The sequence below is a fragment of the Aythya marila genome (genome assembly GCF_965140915.1).
Source record: "Aythya marila genome assembly, chromosome: 4".
NCBI lineage: Eukaryota > Metazoa > Chordata > Aves > Anseriformes > Anatidae > Aythya > Aythya marila.
This window is the reverse complement of record NC_139045.1, coordinates 51,215,932-51,239,688: the sequence shown is the minus strand read 5'-3', so window position 1 is coordinate 51,239,688 and position 23,757 is coordinate 51,215,932. Positions and strand designations below refer to the sequence as shown.

At 37.4% G+C, this 23,757-nt stretch overlaps 1 protein-coding gene across 3 annotated transcripts; it reads left to right on the top strand.

Moving 5' to 3' along the window:
- Positions 1-4,028: 4,028 nt before the first annotated feature.
- GUF1 (GTP binding elongation factor GUF1) lies at positions 4,029-23,746 on the top strand. 3 transcript variants are annotated; one of them, XM_082759612.1, is made up of 17 exons: positions 4,029-4,254; positions 5,644-5,755; positions 7,158-7,306; positions 7,559-7,639; positions 8,072-8,149; positions 8,528-8,611; positions 8,921-8,985; positions 10,051-10,254; positions 11,749-11,888; positions 13,056-13,179; positions 13,764-13,896; positions 16,658-16,801; positions 17,510-17,643; positions 18,569-18,670; positions 19,415-19,534; positions 20,421-20,457; positions 21,393-23,746. In XM_082759612.1, the coding sequence occupies exons 2-17, from the start codon at positions 5,656-5,658 to the stop codon at positions 21,528-21,530; spliced, it is 1,833 nt and encodes a 610-aa protein (XP_082615738.1). In that variant the 5' UTR covers positions 4,029-4,254; positions 5,644-5,655; the 3' UTR covers positions 21,531-23,746. The 3 variants fall into 3 exon arrangements, with proteins under 3 accessions (XP_082615738.1, XP_082615739.1, XP_082615737.1); XM_082759611.1 differs by lacking the exon at positions 4,029-4,254 and adding an exon at positions 4,449-4,677; XM_082759613.1 differs by lacking the exons at positions 4,029-4,254; positions 11,749-11,888; positions 13,056-13,179 and adding an exon at positions 4,448-4,677.
- Positions 23,747-23,757: the final 11 nt, after the last annotated feature.

Genomic DNA, 23,757 nt, shown 5'->3' with positions numbered 1-23,757 from the left:
TCTCCAAAAATGGCTGCTATACTTCTTTGTATGCTATGGACCATGGCTTTGGATTCATGGATCTTGTCACACTCATTGTACATTCAAGAACATGCTTCTCCTTCCCTATACATTTTCATGAATTTGCTAAAGGTCTCTATCCCATTACTACCTGAGTTCAATGTGATCAGCACAGCATAGTAAACTATCCTAGCAAATGCATGCTCCTACTGCATGCTCTCTGGCTCATATACATAGAAGAAGTCTTGCGTCGTCTGGACTATTTATCAGATACTTTTATGCAGCTTGTTGAAATGAAATAATTGTAACTTAAAATGAATTTATGAATTTTGTATTTATATTCTGCTATTAAACTTCCTTTAAATGGTTTTAATCTCAAAATACACTATATCTTGCTTTATTTGGTATGACTTTAGATTGTGAATCTGACAAATACATTTGTAGTTTTCTTAGCTAAGTGACCTATTGGCATTTCCGAAATATTTTATGTAGCTACAGCTGAAATTCTGATTATATTGCCCAAATGAGAAAGATAAAGCCAGCATATGTAAGCTGAGGAATGACCTTAGGCCTGCATATATTTTCCCAAGTCGGTGAAACCTTAATGCAAAATGTTCAAATAATAAAAAAAAAACAACCAAAAACAAACAAACAAACAAAAAAACATGCAGGTAGTACTACAAGCTAAATTTGGAAAAATATAGACTAGAAGAATATCTGGAAAAGGCAATGTTAACCCATGAAAGTCTTTGATAAAGACTAATGCATGAAAAGCAGCTCTGAGAAAACACCATTCTTCTGTTCCTAAAATTTTACAAAGCACAACTGAGAAGGCCAGAAAGCTGTATGCTGACAATGCAGCAGGCATTGACAACAGATCCCTCTGTAAATAAGTATTTCAGGAAAAAAATATCATAGAATCATAGAATTCACAGAATCATAGAATGGCTTGGGTTGGAAGGGACCTTAAAGATCATCTTGTTCCAATCCCCCTGCCATGGGAAGGGACACCTCCCACTAGACCAGGTTGCCCAGGGCCTCGTCTAACGTGGTCTTGAACACCTCTAAAGATGCGGCATCCACAACCTTTTCCAGTGCCTCACCACCGTCTGTATGAAGAATTTCCTCCTAACCTCTAGTCTAAATCTCCTCTCTTTTAGTTTAAAGCCATTCCCCCTTGACCTGTCATTGTCTGCCCGAGCAAAAAGCTGTTCTCCATCTTTTTTATAAGCCCCCTTTAAGTACTGAAATGCTGCAATAAGGTCACTCCCGAACCTTCTCTTCTCCAGGCTGAACAACCCCAGCTCCCTTTGCCTTTCTTCATAGGAGAGGTGCTCCATTCCTCTGATCATCTCCATCTGGGCCTGCTGTATCTACAGATCAACATCTTTCTTGTGCTGGGGGCCTCAGACCTGGATGCAGCACTCCAACTGGAGCTTCACAAGGGAAGAGTAGAGGGGGACAATCACCTCCCTTAACCTAGTGGCCATGCCTCTGTTGATACAGCCCAAGATGGAGTTGGCCTTCTCAGCTGCAAATGTGCACTGCTGGTTCATGTCAAGCTCAAAATGGAACCGTCTAGTTTGATCCTTAACCTATCAGAGCTTTTCTTTGCTGCTTCTTGCTGAACTGCCTGCATAAAGCATATCTGAAGAGCAATTCTAAAATCAGTATTAACAGCTAGAGGCCCCTCTGTTGTGAAAGCTAGAATTTGGACAAAAAGACAAACATATTTAAACACATTTTCCTTGTGTTTGAAGAATAGCCAGTAATGATTACAGTAGCACAGTTCCTAAGGTATGAAAAAGGACTGTTAGCAAAAGCAAAAAAATAATGGAGACAGTTCTGTGGTATGCTTGTAATATTTGAGATTAATAAAACAAAATATCATTTTGATAATGAATAAAATTTATGCTCTCCCTCTCTCTGAGTACTTCATGGAGGTTAGAAAAAGAGCTACAGAAAAGAAGTCCAAGGAATGTTCTTGCTAAGACTTTGGGTACAGGACTCAAATGAATACTAACTTTGCAGACAACACTAAACCAGGTGAAATTGTTAACTCCCTTGATGGTAGAGAGGCCTTGCAGAGAGATCTTGACAAATTAGACGGCTGGACAATCACCGGCTACATGAAGTTCAACAAGAGCAGATGCTGGATTCTGCACTTGGGACACAGCAACCTTGGCTGTATCATAGAATCATAGAAACACAAGGTTGGAAAGCACCTACAAGATCATCTAGTCCAACCATCCTCGTATCACCAATACTACCCAATAAGCTACTAAATCATCTCATAGCACCTCGTCCAGGTGCTTCTTAAACACTGCGAGGGAAGGGATGGTGACTCCACCACCTCCCTGGGCAGGCTGTTCCAGTGCCTGATCATTCCTTGAGATAATTTTTTTTTCCTGACATCTAATCTAAATCTCTCCAGGTGCAACTTGTGGCCATCTCCTCAGATCCTATCATTAGTTATCTGAGAGAAGAGGCTGACCCCCTTCAGGAAGTTGTAGAGTTCAGTGAGGTCTCCCCTGAGCCTCCTCTTCTCCAGACTAAACAAGCCCAGCTCCCTCAGCCGCTCCTCATAGGACTTGTGTTCCAGGCCCTCACCGGCTTTGTAGCCCTTCTCTGGACATGCTTCAGGGCCTCAATGTCCTTCTTGTCATGAGGGGCCCAAAACTGAACACAGTACTTGAGGTGCTGCCTCACCAGAGCAGAGTACAGGGGGACAAACACCTCCCTGCTCCTGCTGGCTACACTATTCCTGATACAGGCCAGGATGCCATGGGCCTTCTTGGCTAGAGCACACTGCTGGCTCATGCTCAGCTGAGCATCAATTAACACACCCAGGTTCCTTTCCTCTTCACAGTCTTCTAGCCACTCTGCCCCAAGCCTATAGCGCTGCATGGGGTTATTGTGGCCAAAGTGTAGGACCTGCCACTTTGCCTTGTTAAACCTCATCCCATTCAGCTCAGCCCTGCAGTCCAGCCTATCCAGATCCCTCTGAAAGGCCACCCTTCCCTCAGGCAGATTGACACTACCTCCCAACTTGGTGTCGTTTGCAGACTTACTGAGGGTGCACTCAATCCCCTCATCTAGGTCATCAATAAAGATATTAAACAAGATAGGCCCTAGTACCAACCCTTGGGGGACACCACTTGTAACGGGACACCAGCTGCACTTAAGTCCATTAACCACTACCCACTGGGCACGTCCCTCCAGCCAGTTCTTTACCCAGAGAAGAGTATGCCTGTCCAGGCCATGGGAAGCCAGTTTTCCCAAGAGAATACTGTGGGAGACCATGTCAAAGGCTTTGCTGAACTCCAGGTAGACTACATCAACAGCCCTTCCGTCATCTACCAGTCTGGTCACACAATTATTGAAGGAGTTGAGGCTGGAGAAGCACGACCTGCCTTTTGTGAACCCGTGCTGTCTGGGCCTTATCCTTTGGATGCCACACAAGTACCATGTGATCTCACCCAAGATGATTTGCTCCATAACTTTCCCTGGAACTCAGGTCAGGCTGACAGGCCTGAATGTACAGAATGGGGGTTGAGAGGCTAGAGAATAGCTCTGTGGAAAAACCCCTGGGGGTTCTGGTTGATGTCAAGTTTAATAACAGCTGACGGCATGTCCTTGCAGCCAAAAGGGCCAACCATATACTGAGTGCATCAAGCATGGCACTGCTAGCTGGTTGAGGGAAGGGATTGTCCCACTCTGCTCTGCACTGATGTGGCATCACTATGTGCAGTTTGGGCCATCACAGTATAAAAAAGTTGTAACACTATTAGAGAGCATCCAATGGAGGGCAATAGATGTGATGAAGGGTCTAGAGTGCAAGATATGTGAGGAGCAGCTGCGGTCCCTTGGTTTGCTCAGCCCCAAGCAGAGTACGCTGAGGGGAGGCCTCATGGCGGCCTGCAGCTCCCTCACGAGGGGAGCGGAGGGGCAGGTGCTGAGCTCTGCTCTCTGGGGACAGCGACAGGACCCGAGAGAACGGCATGGAGCTGGGACAAGTGAGGGTCAGGCTGGGAGTTACGGAAAGGTTCTGCACCCAGAGGGTGGTCGGGCACTGGGACAGGCTGCCCAGGGCAGCGATCACAGCACTGAGCCTGACAGAGCTCAAGAAGTGTTTGGACAACGCTCTCAAACACAGGGTCTGATTTTTGGGTGGTCCTGTGTGGAACCAGGAGCTGGATTCGATGATCCTTGCGGATCCCTTCCACCAACTCAGGATAATCTACGATTCTGTCGGTAACTGCAGCGGGACCGAACTACTTTTTACTTTATTTATTTATTTTTTTTTTCGCGAGGGGCGGGCAGGAGGCGGAGGTGTTTTCCATATAGCTTCCTCCACCACCTATGGGCGCTTCCAGCGGCTCCTGTGGCGGCGGCCATCTTAGGCGCCGGCGGGCGGGACGTGAGGCGGTGCCGGGGCGGGAGGTATCAGGGAGCCGCGGCGCTGAGGAGATCGAGCGGAGGCGGGCCGCCATGGGGGCTGAGGCCGCGCGGTGAGGGGCTGAGCCAGCGGCGGGCGCCATGGCTTTCGGCAGCCGGGCGGCCTCGTGGTGGGCCCGGCTGCTCAGCCCTGGCCCCGGTGTCGCCCCGAGGGGCCCGCCAGCGGGGCTGGCTGCGGGGCTTGCGGCGTGCCGGCGGCCCTACAGCTCCGGCGGCAAGGTGAGTCCCCTCCCGTGGCGGCGGAGTAGCGTGCGCGGGGTTTGCTTGGAGCGGGTCCCTGATTTAACGGCCCTGCGTGTAGAAGGCGGTTTTTCCAAACAGGTGGTGTCTTCTCGAGTCAGACTTCCCGTTGCAGGAGCCCTACCCCTTCACTCTGGCAGTAGGAGGACTTGGACTTGCAAGCCGAGGCACCTGCAAGTGCTTAAAACGTATAACGTGCCTTTATGCTGTGCACTGATGCTAGCATAGGTCTCGAGGCTTTGCTAAAGATCTCCAGACATCTGTTTCTGTCAGGCCTGGAGCTGTAAGCATGGTCTGGGTAAGAGAGATGAGTAAGTGTATCTCTGAAATTAGGGATCAGTTTTTTCAGCAGTTGTTACTAGGGGTCTCCTGGTACCTGATGAAAAAAGGTCTTGCAAAAGCTTTGAAAAGCAAAGCTGCCAGTCTTAAAGGTGTTGTATTACCTGTAATGAGCAGGAGTAACAAAAAAGAAAGTTTTAGTGCTGGACCTCTTCTGTGTGTGAGCCAAGGTAGTCAGGCTTTTTCTAATTTTATTTATTTATTTTTACGTTAGCCAAAGTGCATGTTACCTCTAGCTTCCTTTTCAACGAAGGTGCTTCTTATCATAAGGCTGTCATTGCTATCTGAATTGTCAGGTAATGTCACAGCATTGTTCTGAAGGAGTTTAACAAACTGTTTTAAGTTTTCCAACTTCCTATATTCAAAGGAACATACTACTTTTCATAACACATTTTTGCATACTCTTTGATCAATAAACTAGTAAATCACAGTAATAAATATATGTTTATGTATGACTAAAATGCTAGTATTTTAAACACTGGTGACAATTTAAGGTTTTCCACCTGTGCGTATTCTAGAGAAAAACTACATTTCTTTTAAAGGTTTAGTCATATTGAACATAGAGATCGTATCTGTGGTTTGTGAAAAGAAATTTCTGTTTTTCAGGAAAAAATAGATATGTCAACATATCCTGTGGAAAGCATAAGAAACTTCAGTATTATAGCTCATGTAGACCATGGCAAAAGTACGTTAGCAGACAGACTGCTGGAAATTACAGGTAAGTGTTCTAATTTCATCCACACTACCTTCTCTTAATATGTAAATTTCTGTAGCTTTATTACTAAATTTGCTATTACCTTTGTACTTCTTACCAGTAAGTTGCTTGTACTTTCAGGCTGCAAAAGTTGTAGAATTATATATGTGAATATAAAGTACTTCTCCTTCTGGTTGAGACCTAGTTAAAGTAGGGGTTAGAAAGTGTGTAATCTTCTCAAGAAAGGAATGTATTCTGGAAAGAGATTGAAAAGGAGTGTAGTTCCTAGCTTAAGATGGTACTCCTGTCATTCCTGACTGGTCATCCATTAGATCAGTACACAGCAAGTATAAGGCTTACTGCCAGCTTTTGGGATGGACAAAAGGGGACCGATCATGACCTAGGCATTCTGGTTAAATTAGTTTTCAGAAGTGCGATTGAAAGGAGGAACTAACTGTTTTTACTTAATATGTAAGTGTGCTTCCCTCTTGAAAGCAAACTGTAGACAACTGTCTTACATGGTGGAGCAGCTCACTGGTACTGAAGCTGATAATCCTGTATAAGTACAGCTCTGTTTTGATTTAGATTTAGTGTGTAGAATAACTGCTAGTAGTCAAGTGTAAATTTTATGGACTCTCAACTGATTCATAGACTTGCTTTTTCCTCCACCCTAAGTGTTAGTGCAGTTGTGTTGCTTTCTTCTTCAGAGGTATTTATTTTGGCCTCCCCTGAGATACTGTCTTCAGTGTTCTTATTTTTGTGTCGTTATTCAGGGAAGGAAATCTAAATCCCCTTACAAAATGAAAATATGACAGAAGTGCTAAGCGATCTCTATAGATATAACTGACACAGAAACTAGGCTTACCTTGGAGGAGAGAGACAAAGGTTACCTTAGAGGGTGCTTTGAGGTAAGCTATAAAGCAGTTGCTGTGTCTACCAAGAAGAGCCCAATTTACGAGTAGAGCTTTACTTAGTTACTCAGAAAAACCCTTTGGAAGAGTCTTGCTTTTCCTCATTTAAGGAGTAGGTAAAACAAAACCTGGGAGAGAAGCTTTAGATCAAAGTTATTATTTGTTATTACCTTATAAATGTCACTGTGGGCATTTTTACTTCCTATAGAATGCTATAGAATGGAGCTTTGAATTTGGGTCTTCCAGACTCTGTGATAAACCTCCTTTTGCCCTTGAGATGAACACTGTTTGGAGCCATGGAGCTACTATCCAGTGATAAGAGTTAAAGCTTACTTAAACATCAAAATTATTTAGCTACTCCTGAAGATCCAATTTAGACTTAACATACTGTTTTGTATCCTGTTTATTCAGGAAGCTGCAAGTCCCATGTTCTTCTGGTTAGTGGCATTTTCAAGAGTGGATTATTTGCAGAGCCTGTCTCTTAAATGAGGCTAATGAAACTTTTTTCATCTTAGGAACAATTGCTAAAACTGACCGTAATAAACAAGTGCTGGATAAACTGCAAGTGGAACGTGAAAGGGGAATTACAGTTAAAGCACAATCTGCATCTCTCTTCTACAATCATAAAGGAGTAAACTACCTCTTAAATCTTATTGACACACCAGTAAGTTAAGTACAAACAGTGTTTCAATCACACAAAGCTAAATGTCTTTATATTTAAAAATGATCTATCAGACTTCTGGCTTTTTGTGTTTATTCAGTGTTTTCTTTCCCTTTTTTAGCTTTTATTTTTTTGTTATTATTTGTTGAATTGTGTTTTAGATGGACAGATACACAAATTAAACTGTTACAATATATAAGCCTTTGAAAAGGACTCCAGAAATATGTGAAGTAATAAACTTTTTTTTTTCCACAGGGCCATGTAGATTTCAACTATGAAGTATCCCGGTCACTGTCTGCCTGTCAAGGTGTTATACTTGTAGTGGATGCAAATGAGGTAGATTTCTTACTTTTTTTCTGCTTAGAATTTCAGCAGTTTGCTTAAGGAAACCAAAGTTTATTTAAGGAAATTATTTTAAATATGGACATATTCTCACAGTGTTTAGACAATGCTTACTATGGCATATTTATGATTGTACCATCATTTATGATGGTCAAATGACTGCTCTTTTTTCCTTAATGTGGCGTTATCTGTAAATAATTGCTATCTTTAAAAATGTACTTACACATACATTATTAATTTTTCTGCTTTCAGATAATGAGAAATGATACTTGGGAATTTTCTTTCTCAGCAATATGTATAATGAATTAACCACTTTGCATCGCCCAGGTGAAGGAGTAGGTAGCATATGCCAAAAAAGAATATGCAATATGCTTAAAAAGAAACAGGGAAATTCTGTGTTATATGTCTCTAATGTATATTTTCTAGGGTATTCAGGCTCAGACGGTGGCAAACTTCTATCTTGCTTTTGAAGCACAACTTGCAATAATTCCTGTCATAAACAAGGTAATACAGTTTTAATTTCATACTAAATAGTTCAGTTGTAATGAATAATGTGTCCTTAAATCGGAGCATGTAATGAAAAAATAACTAGTATGTAATAAGAACTTTTGTATTTGTTGTCTTTGATATTTTACAGTAAATACTGGAAATTTCATTTTTATTTCCTAAAATACATGCAGAAGCATTTTTGTAACCAACAATGAGAAATTGCACAGTTTTTAAACATGGTAGTGAAAAGTTCTTGATACATATCTTTTTCTAAAAACGTTTAGTATTGTGAATACACTTGAAGATTCCTTTGTTTGTATGCTTTGGAACTACATTGCTGGATTGTGCATAAGATGCCATTGCCTGTGTATTTGGCAATTTGTTGTTTTTCAGATTGATTTGAAAAATGCAGACCCTGAAAGAGTTGAAAAACAAATTGAGAAACTGTTCGATATCCCTGTTAATGAATGTATAAGGGTAAGATCTCTTAAAGGTTTATAGTATAGTTGCTAGTATACCTGTATCTACTTCCTAGCTAAGGAAAGTTGTGTACGCACAAGTAATTCAACAGGCTGTCATCTGTCTACATGTATTTATCTGATTCATTACAGGCATTTATAATCAAGTAAGCATTTCATAGTAATAGCATCCTGTGCTTCACGTTGCTGGTATGGGTAGTATTGTCTATGACCAGCAAAACTATCTTAAGTAAAGACAATGCTTTTAATGGATACTGAATAAGTGAAAAACACATTTCTGATAAAATTACTGTTGGGTTTGTTTTAGATTTCTGCTAAACAAGGGACAAACATTGAAAAAGTTCTTGAAAAGGTCATTGAGAAGATTCCACCGTAAGTTACAATACCTTGTAAGGTTATCTAGGGAACCACGAGTTGTATTTATACAGTATATTGGCAGTAGCTTTACACTTACTATTAACTTATAATCAGGTCTATATTTTATAAAGAGGTGGTAGGGGGAAAATCTAATTTTTGAGCTAGAAATCTAATTTTTGAACGGTAAATCAGAAAAAATGGCACTTTACATTTAAGATACCTTTTAAAAAATGAATGTGTCTATCTATGGTGAAGTTTTTAAAGTAATAATGGATGTCAGCAGGGAAGACCTCTTTTCTTAAGAGGCAGGGGAGGGAAATGAATTCAATTCATAACGAAAGTTGAGAGGAAAGCCACTAAAGATGTTTTCATTGAATATATAGCTTCCATTTAAAGACATTGATTTCTCCCCTGAAGCTCAGTATTTGAGGGTATATTATTTCTTTTGAATGTTATGGTGTTAGTGATAAAGGCAATTTAAGAGTTTAGTGTTTCATATCCTGAACTCAATATTTAAAGTTAAGTTTCATTTTAAAGTTAAGTTTCATTTACTTTATCTAGGAATTTGATGACAAAACTTCTGCATTACAGTTAAGTTTCAAACCAGCATTTTGCTTTTTTCTATTACTTAATATGAGAACTACAATTATTAGCTAATTATCGTTTAAAAGAAATCACAATGAAATCCAAGCTTAAGCTTCCATGAAAGATAACAAAGTGTTGATGGACTTTTTTTTTTTTTTTTTTTTTTTTAAGTCTGATCGTTGGAATATAACAGATCTTGTTTCTAAATAATAAAATATTTTATGCATCAGTTCCATTTGTTGTGAAATGGGAGTGATGGGTATGTGTTTGGTTCTCTTCTATTTATACTACTACTGCACACAGGAAAAACTAAATGTAAAGACCTGCTGCATAATACATAATGAAACAGTGAAATGAGGTCTGGTATGTGTTTGTTTACTGAAAATTACTCCATAGTTTAGCTATATTAACATGGATGCTTTTGGAGTGGGGGTGCTAGTTCATTTCATATTGAATGATAAATCTAACTGTATTGTTTTAAATCTTTTGTGGCAGACCCAGTTTTAATACTACTGATCCATTGAAAGCTTTAGTATTCGACTCCACCTTTGATCATTACCGAGGTGTCATAGCTAACATTGCACTCTTTGGCGGGGAGATTGAGAAAGGGCATAAAATTGTTTCTGCACACACAAAGAAAAGATACGAAGTTAATGAAGTAGGAATTCTGACTCCAAACGAACAGCCAACAGATAAACTGTAAGTAAAAATTTCTTTCAATTGAAAAAATCATAAATTGATGTAAGATGCAAAATCCTGCATTTCTGTTCTGTTTTTGAATAGTGAGGCTGGGTTTTCTGCTTTTTATTCCTTTTTTTTTTTAAATTTTTTCTTACTGTTTACAATTGAATGCTAAATGTCAGTCTTTTTCATTGTGGGTGTGCTGACACAACCTTTAAAGGACTGTTTTTCAGGCACTACCAGGGGGAGGGAGCCATTGTATGTACCTGTACATGTACCTTTACATGTACCTGCAGTACATGTAAAATCTGGACAGCTAGTTCTTTTTAAAACTAGCATTTGATACTCTTATTTAGCTGTCCAGTTTATTTCTAGAAACTATCTTGTTTGAGAGTAGAAGGGAATGGGACTTCATCTTAGTAATTACTGCAGCATATTTTGAGGGTGGAAAACTTTAAATCCATGAATGCAACAGCTTCCAGAAACTGGCTCTTCATGGCAGCAGTGGGAAGAAAATCAGGCACTTCAGAATTAGTGGAGAAGCCTTATCAGTTTCTCCAAGTACACATTGACTTTCTCGGGGGATTCTCGAGTGAGAGACTATGTTACTATGTATGGCGGGTTGAACCCAGCCAGCAATTAAACACTCAATCAGCCACTTGCTTACTTCCCCAACACCAGCAGGGCATGGAAGAGAATCAGAAGTGAAAATGAGGGAAAACTCATTGGCTGACATAAAGACAATAAGTGAAAGGGAAGGTGGTGGTGGGGAAAGTAACATAAAATCAGTCATTACCACCACCCACAAGCAGCCTGATAATCCAGCTAGTCAGTGAGTGGCCACCTTGAAAAGATCATGCAATTTGTTTTTTCTTAGTAAGCATGGCATTATGTGGCATGGAATATCCCTTTGGGCAGTTTGGCTGCCTTGGCTGTGACACCTGCCAGCCTCTCACCCACCTGCTAGCCTGGAAGGGTCAGAGTGAGAATTGGGGCGGGGGGGGTGAGAAGACTTATGTTACCAGCACCATTTTTGTCATGAACCCAAAACATGGCACCGTATGGGACTGCTGTTAGGATGGAGTTAATTTTCTTATCAAAAACAATTCTGTTTTTTTATCTGCCATGGGTTCCTCAACATAGTAGCGTACTGATGGAGGGTGTTTGTCTTTGTTTTAGTGTATGAGAGTTGCTGTGGTGGCAGCTAAGAACTGTTCTGCCTTCTGCATCTTAGATCCTTGACTAGCTCTAGCTTTCAAATTGGGAATAGCACATAATTCAAAGTCCAGAAGTAAATGTGCTGTTTAATTGTAACATAAGTACATCTACTTGAATCAACACGTGGTTCATCCCCTGAGATGAAGTTCACAACTCAGATCAGAAACAGCATAAATGTGGTTTTGGACTCTGCATGGGGGGTGATTTATTTGAATACCTGACTGGACTGGGGAAAAATAGTGGAAATAGTGATAATGCAAAGAAGCACGTCCATATAATCCCAATTTTATTCAGATATGCAGGACAGGTGGGCTACCTGATTGCTGGAATGAAAGAAGTAACAGAAGCCCAAATAGGAGACACACTGTTTATGCATAAACAGCCAGTGGAGCCTTTGCCTGGCTTTAAGTCAGCGAAGCCAATGGTTTTTGCAGGTGAGGAGTAAACTAATTAAAGGGAAACCATTTTTTTTCCAGCAGCAAGAGCAGGAGAGCTGTTAAGGCTTCTAAAAGCTATTAGAGCTTCTAATGTCTGCATATATTAAGTGTTATAAGGATTAGAATTGTAGCAAAATTAAGCTGCAGAGGCACACACCATTTATATAGCTTTGTGTAATTTCCCCTTGTGTAATTTTGCCTGTTTGTGATTTAACAGGTAAGATTAATAATAATTGCAGGCTGGTTTTAGATGAATACGAGACTAATGTGTAATTTTAGCCATGGTTATTGCTTCTAATGTCAGTAGTTTTTGTAGCTGGAAAAGGATTAACACTTCGAAAAATTAATTCCGTTTTCTTGGAATAGACTTTTTCGTCTTGATAATAATTAATTTCTGTATACTTACTATGGAATCTCTATTTCTTTAAAGAAATGAGCAACTTTTTCATTTTTGTTAAATGTGGTAAAGTACCAAAGCTAATATTCAAGGTAATTAAAAAATATTTGACTTGCTAAGGTCAGTCAGTTCTACTGAGTTGTTGCTGCCACCTTCAGTAACTACTACATATGCTGTGTGTGTATATAGAAGGGAAAAGTGTAATCCTGTAAATAATGTGTTTTTTCATGTGTACATGTGTTGCATCCTGATGAAGAGGAATCTACATCATGTGAACACATGATGTGAAAAGTGGAACCTAGTTCAAGCAGCAGTTATACAGGCAACTGCTTTTATTCATTTAAAAAAATACATGTTGAAGGGACATCCCTGAGATATGTCTGCTCATTTACTTATGCAGAAGCTGTTTGTTTACATTGTAGGTCTGCACAAAATTGAACTCAGTTCTGCATCTTTCACAGCTGTGAAGGATTAGATGATTATTCTACTATTAGATGATTATTCTACTGTTATGGTTTGAATGTTAATTTCTGTTTCTCCAAGGTGATCTAAAACTTTCTTCTGAAGACTTTTTAAAGTACAATAGCATAATATTTTTCAGAATAAAAAAAAAAAAGTTAAATTTCTAGTTAGAACAAAGTAAGTTATTCCTGATTTTATTATTGTGTTCATAGTAAGAGGCATATTTGAAAGGTACACACTACAAGTGTGACTAAGTAAAGATAAAGCTCTCCATCACAGCACTTGTGTCTAATATGTTTTGACAGGAATGTATCCTGTAGATCAAACAGAATATAATAATCTAAAGAGTGCTTTGGAAAGGCTGACATTGAATGATTCCAGTGTGACAGTTCATCGTGACAGTAGCCTTGCCTTAGGAGCTGGATGGAGGTGAGGCTTTTATACTCTTTTCATTTTTGGAACTGTTCACAAATTGAGAATGCAGATTTAAGTCAACTGAAAATTGAACTAAAATGAATTCAAAATCATAGAATGGTTTGAGTTGGAAGGAACCTTAAAGACCATCCAATTCCAGCCCCACTGCCATGGGCAGGGACACTTCCCACCAGACCAGGTTTACCCATAGCCCCATCCAGCCTGGCTTTGAACACATCCAGGCATGGGGTACCCACAGCTTCTCTGGGCAACCTGTTTCAGTACCTCACTACCCTCAGACTAAAGAACTGCCTCCTTGTAAAAGATTAGAAGCTTTAATTCAGTTTAATGATAGGTAAAGATCAAAAGTTTTTCTAATGTTCTGTATTCACATGGAGTATGTAATTTGTTGTGATACTGTTTGTTTTCAGAGACTGTGTTCATTTTTAGGACTTCTATTTAATCTCTTAGATGTTCTTTCCTGTGCCTGACGTTGCCAAACTATCTGTGTAAACATATCAGAGGGAAGAAAAAAAGCACTCTGAAATTTCAGGTGATAAAGAAATACTTAGACTGACAAGACTTCTTTTTTTCCCTAGATTAGGTTTTCTTGGTCTTTTACATATGGAAGTTTTTAATCAACGTTTGGAGCAAGAATATAATATGTCTGTTATTTTGACTGCACCTACTGTTCCATATAAAGCTGTTCTTTCTTCAGCAAAGTTGATAAAGGTAAACAGCAGCTTAAAAGCCTCCTAATAAGCATGTACACTTTCTTACATAGACTAGTACTTTATTTTATGGTAAACATTAAAAACATAGATGTTTAATGGTTTTCTTAAGACTGTTAAGTTAAAATAGGTTTTAACTTTTTTCTCTTTGCACTTGAAGTGCTCACCTGTGCACCTGTATTTGAAGACAGAGGACACAACATACAATATACCTTATATATGACACTATATACAATGCAACATTTCCTGCTATATTGTTTTGAGTGCATACTGACTGGGCTGAGTTTAAAGCAGGGAAAATAATCTTGAGACTTCACCAGTCAGAAGATGTTAACGTTTTTAGGAATAGCTTGTAACACTACTGCAGATTGGCAGCAGGAACTGATGAGTCAGTTTTTTTTATCAGAGTGATACAGCTATATGCAAAGCTCATTGAACAGATTGCAGTGAAAATTCCCATGTTTGAGGCAGACAAAGCTGGACTTCAGAACATCTGTTGACAGAGTAAACTGCAAATAGGCTAACTCCTTAATATTCAACGTTCTTCTAAACAGTATAGAAAATCTGTGAATTCTGAACTTGAATGAGAAACGTTGCAGATACAGTAACCTCTGAGACGTAGAACTTTTCTGCAGTTATTTTGAGCTTTTTTTTTTTATTTTATGGTAAACATTAAAAACATAGATGTTTAATGGTTTTCTTAAGACTGTTAAGTTAAAATAGGTTTTAACTTTTTTCTCTTTGCACTTGAAGTGCTCACCTGTGCACCTGTATTTGAAGACAGAGGACACAACATACAATATACCTTATATATGACACTATATACAATGCAACATTTCCTGCTATATTGTTTTGAGTGCATACTGACTGGGCTGAGTTTAAAGCAGGGAAAATAATCTTGAGACTTCACCAGTCAGAAGATGTTAACGTTTTTAGGAATAGCTTGTAACACTACTGCAGATTGGCAGCAGGAACTGATGAGTCAGTTTTTTTTATCAGAGTGATACAGCTATATGCAAAGCTCATTGAACAGATTGCAGTGAAAATTCCCATGTTTGAGGCAGACAAAGCTGGACTTCAGAACATCTGTTGACAGAGTAAACTGCAAATAGGCTAACTCCTTAATATTCAACGTTCTTCTAAACAGTATAGAAAATCTGTGAATTCTGAACTTGAATGAGAAACGTTGCAGATACAGTAACCTCTGAGACGTAGAACTTTTCTGCAGTTATTTTGAGCTTTTTTTCCCTTAGGAAGTGTAGCAGCTATGAATTAAGCAGTTGACACCTCTGTTGCATAGGTGATTCTTGGTTGCTGGTATGGGACACTGGAATGAAGTTTTCAAACAGTGCAGAATGTTGGGTCCTTGTTCAAAAACACTGTCTTCCTGAGGAAAGTGATATAATCACTTGCTTTGTTGTGCAGGTGGGTTATACACATACAAATAAGAAACACAACCTTCCTTTTGTCCATATTTCAGAAGGATAACTCCTGTTCGTAAAGGGATGTTGAACTGGAAAAGCTAGATAATGAAAACACCTGCACAGGAGTCAAAAACCTAAGTTCTAAGCCCACTGTTTAAGTTCTAAGCCTATTTTTTGTGAATACCACTGGCTAGCTCTGAGCACTTCTGTTTAAAAAAAAAAATAAAAAAAAAAATGGATAAAATGCTTAGTTGGCTATCCTAATGAACAGTAATTTCTATCATTTTTCCCAAAAACACTTTCAGGAACCAGATCTAGAGAAGAGTATTCAGTTCTTCCAACTTTGCTTGAGGGATACAGAGGCGAGAGTGTTATACTGTCAAGATTCAAACTTATTACAGTTGTTCTCAAAGCTCAGAAGTGAAAAAATGTTATTTAATAGTAAATCCAACATGGAAACATTAAATTCTAATAATCTCCAAACAAGTTAATCTTCAGTCGTTTGAGTCTGAACTCTACGTATACTTGTGTTTAAAACAGAATAATAGTTTCTAGGCTAATTAAATTTATTATTATAATATTAACACTGTATTTTCTCTTAAGCTATTCCTGCAAAGTTATTACATGGACCAACTTCCTTATACTGCATGGGATTCTAAGCTTTTAGTGTCAAAAATTTTGATGCTAGTAGCTGAAGAGATTGAGAATAATGATTTCATGTTTAGGGCAGTGGGGGAACTTACCAATGGACAATAAATAAGAGATATCAGTGAAGGACAACCAAAAATGCTGGACAACAGCTGCCTCATTGATGACTTCCCAGCCATAACATTTATATGTAGCTCCGTATAAAATATTGTACTTTTGATCCATACAGACTCCAGTTACCAGTGTACATAATAAGTTGTGCTATTTACATAGCTAAAACTGGAAAGGTGCCCTATTTTTTAAGGACAATTAAATTAATGCGTGAAACTAACCTTTTGAAATTGATACAGAACTTAAAAAAAGAGGAAATGGAATATCGTGTTTTGTTCTTGTAGTCTTCATTTTCACTGATTTCAGAGAAAACAGTTTTTCTGGTTCATTATGCAACTGATGATCTAGGTGACATGTTTAAAGATATGCTAATCCAGGAACTGCTGTATGTGATGTAGAAGTCTCTTTTTAAAGTTGTGCTTTGTGTGAATTTGGGTTCCGTAATTCACAGTTGTCCCCAAATAATTGAAACACTTCTTAGCCTTTTCCAGTGCTGTATTTGTCTCGTTTCCTAAGCATGTAATTCACTCTGCTTGTGAAATAACAGTATCGGTTGCTTTTTGTGTGTCTGTTTTTCAGGAGCATGGTAAAGCAGAGATTACCATTATCAACCCTGCTCAGTTTCCCGATAAACTTTCAGTATCTGAATATTTGGAGCCAACTGTTCTTGGTACTATTGTAACACCTCAAGAATATATTGGGAAAATAATTGTTTTGTGTCAGGTTGGTATACGGTTTTAGTTTTGTCATAGGCATTTTTAAAATCTTCATATCATACTTTAAAAAAGTGAAGATTCTAGATGTCACTGTTATCTAATATATTGCTATCTTTGACAGTAATTACTAAATTATTTTGACGGAAAATATTTTAAACTGTATCTTACACTGTGTAAAATTACTTGTATGGAATCCCTGTACTGAAAGTTCAAGCTCGATGATAATCAGGTACCTGCTTGAGCACTGTGTAATAGAAAAGTTCATAGCTAGTTTTCTTTTTCTGAAAGAATGGAATCTGCAGCAGGAGAGTAAGATCTTAGGTCTTTTAGAAGTAAATTAATGAAGTAAGATACTTGTCAACCCTTACTGAGGCTTCGTATTGCTTTACAGTGCTTCTCTGGAGAGTACAGTTACAATAGTGATGGTAAAATGCATTTCCCAAACTGCATTTGAAATATTTTTAGTTAAAACTATTTCAACTACTAGGTCTATTGTCTTTTTATAATTTGTTCACAGTATTTTTATTAACTTCTAACATATTAAGATACAATTATACTGTTTTGTATTATATATATTAGCACAGAGAATTATATGATCTATCGAAAGGAATTCATAAAATATTTTTAAGAACAGATAGTTGTTCATTTTAATCTGCTCTGCATTTATTTGTAGAAAATGTTTCAAGGTCACCTGAAATATTTTTTTATTGTCTAGGACCGTAGAGCAGTCCAGAAAGATATGCTGTACATTGATGAACACAGGGTTATGCTAAAATACCTTTTTCCACTGAATGAAATTGTGGTGGATTTTTATGATGCTCTTAAGTCTCTGTCTTCTGGTTATGCAAGGTAACTATATTCTTTCCCTCTTCCTTTTCCCTCTGCCCTGGACCATGAGGAGGAAGTGGAAAAAAGAAAACATGGAAGGGCATAAAAAAGAATATTCCTTTGTTAGTGCTGCAAATCTAGTTCTACTTCAACCCTAATATGTTAGATTCAATGTGAAGAAGAGTGGAAATAAATCTGAAAAACAATTAATATGCATTACTACCTAATAATCGTTTGCATTTGTGATACTTATTTATCCAGTATGACTTACAGAATGTCACTCACTTCTACATGGGTCTTTCTCATCTGTAATGACAGAGTGGGGCTCCAGCCCTTGATCATCTTTGTGGCCCTCTTCTGGACCTGCTCTGTTCTGCATCCTTCTCATGCTGGGGACACGGTACTCCAAGTGGGGCCTCACAAGGACAGTGTAGAGGGGGACAATTTCCCTTCTTTCAGAGGGAAATGTAGTTTTCAGAGATTATGATAATATGGGTCATATAAACAGTGTATCAAAGGAGAGGGGTAAGAAGAAGAAAACAGTCTAACGTTAGTGTTTGAATCATTTGACATCTACAATACTCAGTGTTTAGAGGCTGTATTGAAGGGTTTTGTTGACTGGAGTTTTAAGGAATTTCCAACTGACACTTCCAAGTGTTTGAATATATTCTTGAAGAGATTGCAATAAGCGTGTGGATATTTGATTGATTTGCCTTGGTTAGTAGCTGGAAGGTAAGATGTTGTCCTCTGCTGCCTTGGAGACGAGATTTATCTGTGCTGAAGTCTGAGTTGTTTTGGATAACAGTGACCTACTGTGAGACTATTAAACATTATGCTCAAGTGTTGCATTAAGAATTGTTTATAAAAGTTAAAATTTAATGAACAAAGAATGCAGAATATATTTTTTACAAAACCATCACTAATGTTTAAGTTACTTTTTGTTTAGTTTTGATTATGAAGATGCAGGATACCAGGCAGCAGACCTTATCAAAATGGATATTCTTCTAAATGGAAATCCAGTTGAAGAACTGGCAACTATCATACACTGGTAGGTTGACTGGATTCTCTATTCTAAAGAACTAAGACTTCTTATTAATACACAATGAAAACATGTATTACTAATATATGATAAATGCTTGCTAAAATGATTCAGTTTACATAAGTGTCTCAGGAGTGAGTTCCTTGCTTTGTTTTCTTCTCACAATGTTAGTTCTCCTTTCTGTAACTTCTCAGGATTATTGGAAAGGGATGGTGATCAACTTTCTTGTTTTTTGTCCTCCTTCAAATGCTGTCTTGTAATTCTCTAGACTTCTTGTCATTTTTCTCTTTCCAAAATCTTATGTATATGCATAAGCTAAATATGGTTGGATAACTTTGATTAGCAGGTAGCTATAGTACGTTAAAACACCACCCAACTTTCATTGTAATAAGATATTTCTAAAATGTAGGTATGAAAGGTCAAATGATCTACTTATTACAGAAACAGTAAATAAAATTTCCCCTTGAAATTCCCCTCTAGTTCAAAATAGCATTTTAAAGCTGTGAAATTTTTCAGTACAGCTTCAGTGTGATAGATGATTGGGATATTTATTACAAATATTTTAAACTTACATGTTGAAAGTTTTCTGTAATTGGTGACATACAGAGACAACTCATTAGAAGTAAATTTGTTATCTGGTCGGTTTAACTTAGAAGATAAAATGAAAGCCTTTGTTATAACTCTTTTCTCAAACACTTTGTTCTACGGATATATTTGAGGAGTTACTGACTTTATGAAAACTTTCTGCTTCAGTGATAAAGCTTACGCTACTGGTAAATTCTTGTGCGAACGTTTAAAGGATGCTATACCTAGACAATTGTTTGAAATAGCCATTCAGGCTGCTATTGGCAAGAAAATAATTGCAAGAGAAACGTAAGTGAAACCATTGTTTTACTTTTTTTAAAGCTATTTAAAACTTGAACTTTTAATGTCCTGCCTAGTTTTACATATTAAAGTACTTTTTTTTTTTTTTTTTTTTACTGTAGAATCGTATTTTCCTTGTATGTGCTACCAGACCTCTTGGGGAAAAAATAAATCATACTTTTGAGCTGTCACTATGAATAAGAACTTAAATATTTTCACTTAAATGTATACAATCTTATTTTAAATTGCCTGTGGTCAGCACTTAATGGCCAAAGTATAACTTGCCACATGTGTCTACTTCCTCTCTGGCAGTGGAAAAAGATTGAGTGTTGAAAAAGATTATCTGCCTTTGGAATAATGGATTTTCTGCTTGAGTCAGCAAAATGAAGAACTGAACTGTGCTGTTGCAAAGGAAATGTCTTGCAAGCTGAGCACATACAGTTATTTCTAAACAGCACTCACTTTTAGAACAAACTGTTTACTTCATTGTTGTTTCATGTCACGTTTTTGCTGTTGATGTCTAAATTAAATTTAAATTGTGCTTTAAAAAAAAAAAATAAAAGTGGGGATCCAAGCAGAGATGCTGTAAGAACTCATGTGCTACATGTGCATGTAGGAAACCTGAATGTTAAAGAGTTATAGCAGAAGTCCTAAATAAACATAAATTTAAATTTTACATACGTGTTATGTACCTGAAGGAAAATTTCTCAAATTGAGAAATGTGAATTTAAATCTTGTTTAAAGCTTCATCTTCTGTATACAAAATATGGAAATGGTTCTGGTGCTTTTTAAAAATCTAGCAAAAAAGCAATGCTCAGCGTTTTGACAACTCACTCTTTAGCTTTACCGGAGATGCTCTACTCTGTTAATGTATGTATGGTATTCTGTTTTACAGACTGAAAGCTTACAGGAAAAATGTTGTGGCAAAATGTGTAAGTTTTTTATTTTTGTTTTTTATTATTTCTAATATATGTAAACCCAAGAGTCTTGCTAAGATGGGCTGTATATTCCCTTACAAAACCCCACAAAGACATGTTCTGCTTGCGTTCCAAATAGAATATTGACAGACACTTTTTTAAAATTTTACTTCTAACTTCGTGTAACATCTAGTTGCTTCCAGTAAAAGTGGGGATCAGAAGGAGTAATTGGCCTTTTCAAAGTTTCCTAGTGTCTGTGTTCACTCCATCTTACTAATAGTAGTAGACGCATAATGTCTAACTTCACACATTTCCTAACTAGTTTTTTTCAGATGATTAATGTAATTATAATGAAGTGCTTCCTTAGAGACTGGTTGCAACAAAACTTCTGTGTAGGTTTTTAGTAAGAAATCATAATGCTGACAAGACTGGACAAAACTATAGGGGAAAAAAAAAACATGATGCCTCAATTATCTTGTCCTCAGGTCTCAAGCTAACGTGTTAAAGATTAAGCGACTGTCCCTTTCTCACAACTGTTAAGAGTTCTGACAACTGATGTTGGATGGTGTTTAACATTGTATAAGGGTTCAGTTAATTTATCTGGATGTAAGTGGTAGTCAAGATGCCCAGTGTATTAGAGCCAGCATCCTACTGCTGTTCCAAAAATATCTGGATACCTTATTAGATACAACCATAGTTGTATGTAATGTCAGCCAGGCTTATGTGATTAAAAACATGTATATAGCTGAATTTACCTGTAATTGTCCAAATGAAAGTGTTCAGTTGCTCTTATTCTTTGTAACTAGTGTTTTTTTGTGATAACTTTGCAGTATAAAATATTTTGTAATATAACAAGGCTTTCTGAGTATTGGTTAAGCCCTTGAGTTTAGTGTTACTGTGGTATACTGTAGTTGCATTTAAGCTTAATAAAATATTTTTCCTTTTCTTAGTATGGTGGAGACATTACAAGACGAATGAAGCTTTTAAAACGGCAGGCAGAAGGGAAGAAGTTGATGAGAAAAATTGGCAATGTGGAAGTACCAAGAGATGCCTTTATACGTGTTTTAAAGAGACAGCCTGACAAATAGATCACTGCCATGCAGCTGATTATCTTCTTACAGACAGTAGCATACTTGAATTAATGTATACTTTATAACAGAGAGAGATTAATTTATAATTTTCTTAAAATGATGTAAATGTAAAATATGTGGGAATATAAGCTTTGTACTTATCCAGACTGTTGCAGATTATCATGAAGTTAGTTATTTCATTTTATTTCACTGAATTTAAAAGTTATCATTGTACTTTCACCCAAGTTTGATATTCTTAACACTTGCAAGCCTTTGTATGACAGAACAGGAAGAATCTGGCAGAAAATTATCCCTACCTTTAAATTATTTCAAATACTTTATTAAAACAGTTGTTGCCACAAAAATGTTACTTCCTTTTTTATTTGCTGAAGTTGCTCTTTTCAGGAAATCATAGCAGGAAAAGCTATACTCCTAGCTTTTTCCTACAACTATGAGTGATTCAGGCTATAACGACTTCCTTCTGGACATATCCTAACAACATATTAATGCTAGTGCACTGTCAATATGCAATTTATGTTCTTCATGTTAAAGTTTGAGTTCTTACTTATAAAAACTAGTTAAATGCATTTATTTTTCTGTTGCTTTTGGTAATGTACACCAAGCAATCAGAGACAGAAGTTAATGACCATGCTCTATACAGTGTTTACAGCTACTTGCCCACCTCCCAGAGGATTCAAGGCTTTGCCATTCATCGATATTCAGGACTGAAGTGGGGCTGTGGAGTTCTCTATCTAGAATTCCATAGCTTACTTAATTTGTTTTACCTTCTATATATATATAGCATATACTGGACATGCCAGTCCACAGGGGTTTCTGAAAGACAGGTCCTGCCTGACTAACCTGATCTTCTATGACAGAATAACCTCTTTGGAGGATCAGGAACAGGCTGTGGATGTTGTTTACTGATACTGTTTCCCACAGCCTTCTCCAAGAGAACGTGGCTGTTCAGGGTGTGGGTGTACTTTTTCGGTAGGTAAAAATGTGGCTGGTGGTTTACATACACACACAATACACCAAAAAAAGAATTCAAATAGAAATCTGGTCAAAACACTAATTTCGTATTTACTTGGTATTAAATATATACCTACATGGTATAAGCATATAACAAATATTTCATTTAACTTTTTGAGAGTGGTAAAGTCTTTCACAGTTAAAGCTGAAAATGTATGTGATAGCTTAAGATCTGTTTAAAGGAAGTTTGTTAGTAATTAAGAAAGATTTTGTTCTTCAGTAAGTATGTTGTAGGGCATCACCTTTTCTTATTTTTTACATTAAGCACAAACTGGCAGCAGGACGCAGAACAACAACCAAAATTGTGAACTTCAAGAATTTTCTTGTTCATCTAGATGTATTTATCTACCACTGGGGATCCAAAACAAACGACCCAAAAAAGAAACTACATTAAGTTCTTAACCTCTTTCTTATATGGAAGGAGATATATACTTAACCTCTCCATTAAATTTTGAAGTACTTGCACATTTCAGAATTTACATTAGAAACAAGACAATTTGGAAATGATAGCTTTATATTTACATTTTACTTTTTTAAAGTAGGAAATAACATTCCTTGTAGCAGTTCAATATTTATAGTGATACAATGAGAGGTAATTATTACAGTGGTTAACAATGATTTTAATACATGATAATTTAAACTAGTAGACATTATGTTCCTAGAAATTAACCTCTTTGCAGGCATTTAATGGTAACAGCTGATAGTTAAACATGTACCTCCAGAAAGGAACACTTAAATTTCTCCTTATGGATAAAGCTTAATTATGAAAAATTGAAAAATCCTAAGTTAAGTTGAAATACATGAGAGGAGAAAGTGCTATGACAGAAGCTTAATGTTTGCAACTGGAATAAGCTATGACACTTTCAACAATTGGGTGCATTTATAGGCACTGTTTTTTTTTATTTGCCTGAATTGTACAGCAGGACTTGAGATGCCCCAAAACTGTTTGTATAAGATAAATTTAAGGCAACCAAGTGCAAAAGCTCAGTGTGCATTAGATACATGTAAACAAAACATTTCATAGTAGAAATTGTACAGCTATTACAAGTCCATAGTATTTAACAAAGGCCAAAACCATTCTGCCTAGAAACACAAATGCAAAGTGTAGTTGCACTAATGGAGCCAAAATTACAAATTTTTAAAAATAAAATATTTTCTCTATCAGATGCATTACATTGCTGTGCTAAAATAAGTGCTCTGCGCCCCCCCCACA

Excerpts from the sequence above, each read along its gene's own strand:
- GUF1 (XM_082759611.1), top strand. The coding sequence starts at position 4,540 with ATGGCTTTCGGCAGCCGGGCGGCCTCGTGGTGGGCCCGGCTGCTCAGC. Across the intron at positions 13,897-16,657 it reads CTTCAGCAAAGTTGATAAAG|GAGCATGGTAAAGCAGAGAT; the intron begins GTAAACAGCAGC and ends TCTGTTTTTCAG. Across the intron at positions 20,458-21,392 it reads AAAATGTTGTGGCAAAATGT|TATGGTGGAGACATTACAAG; the intron begins GTAAGTTTTTTA and ends TCCTTTTCTTAG.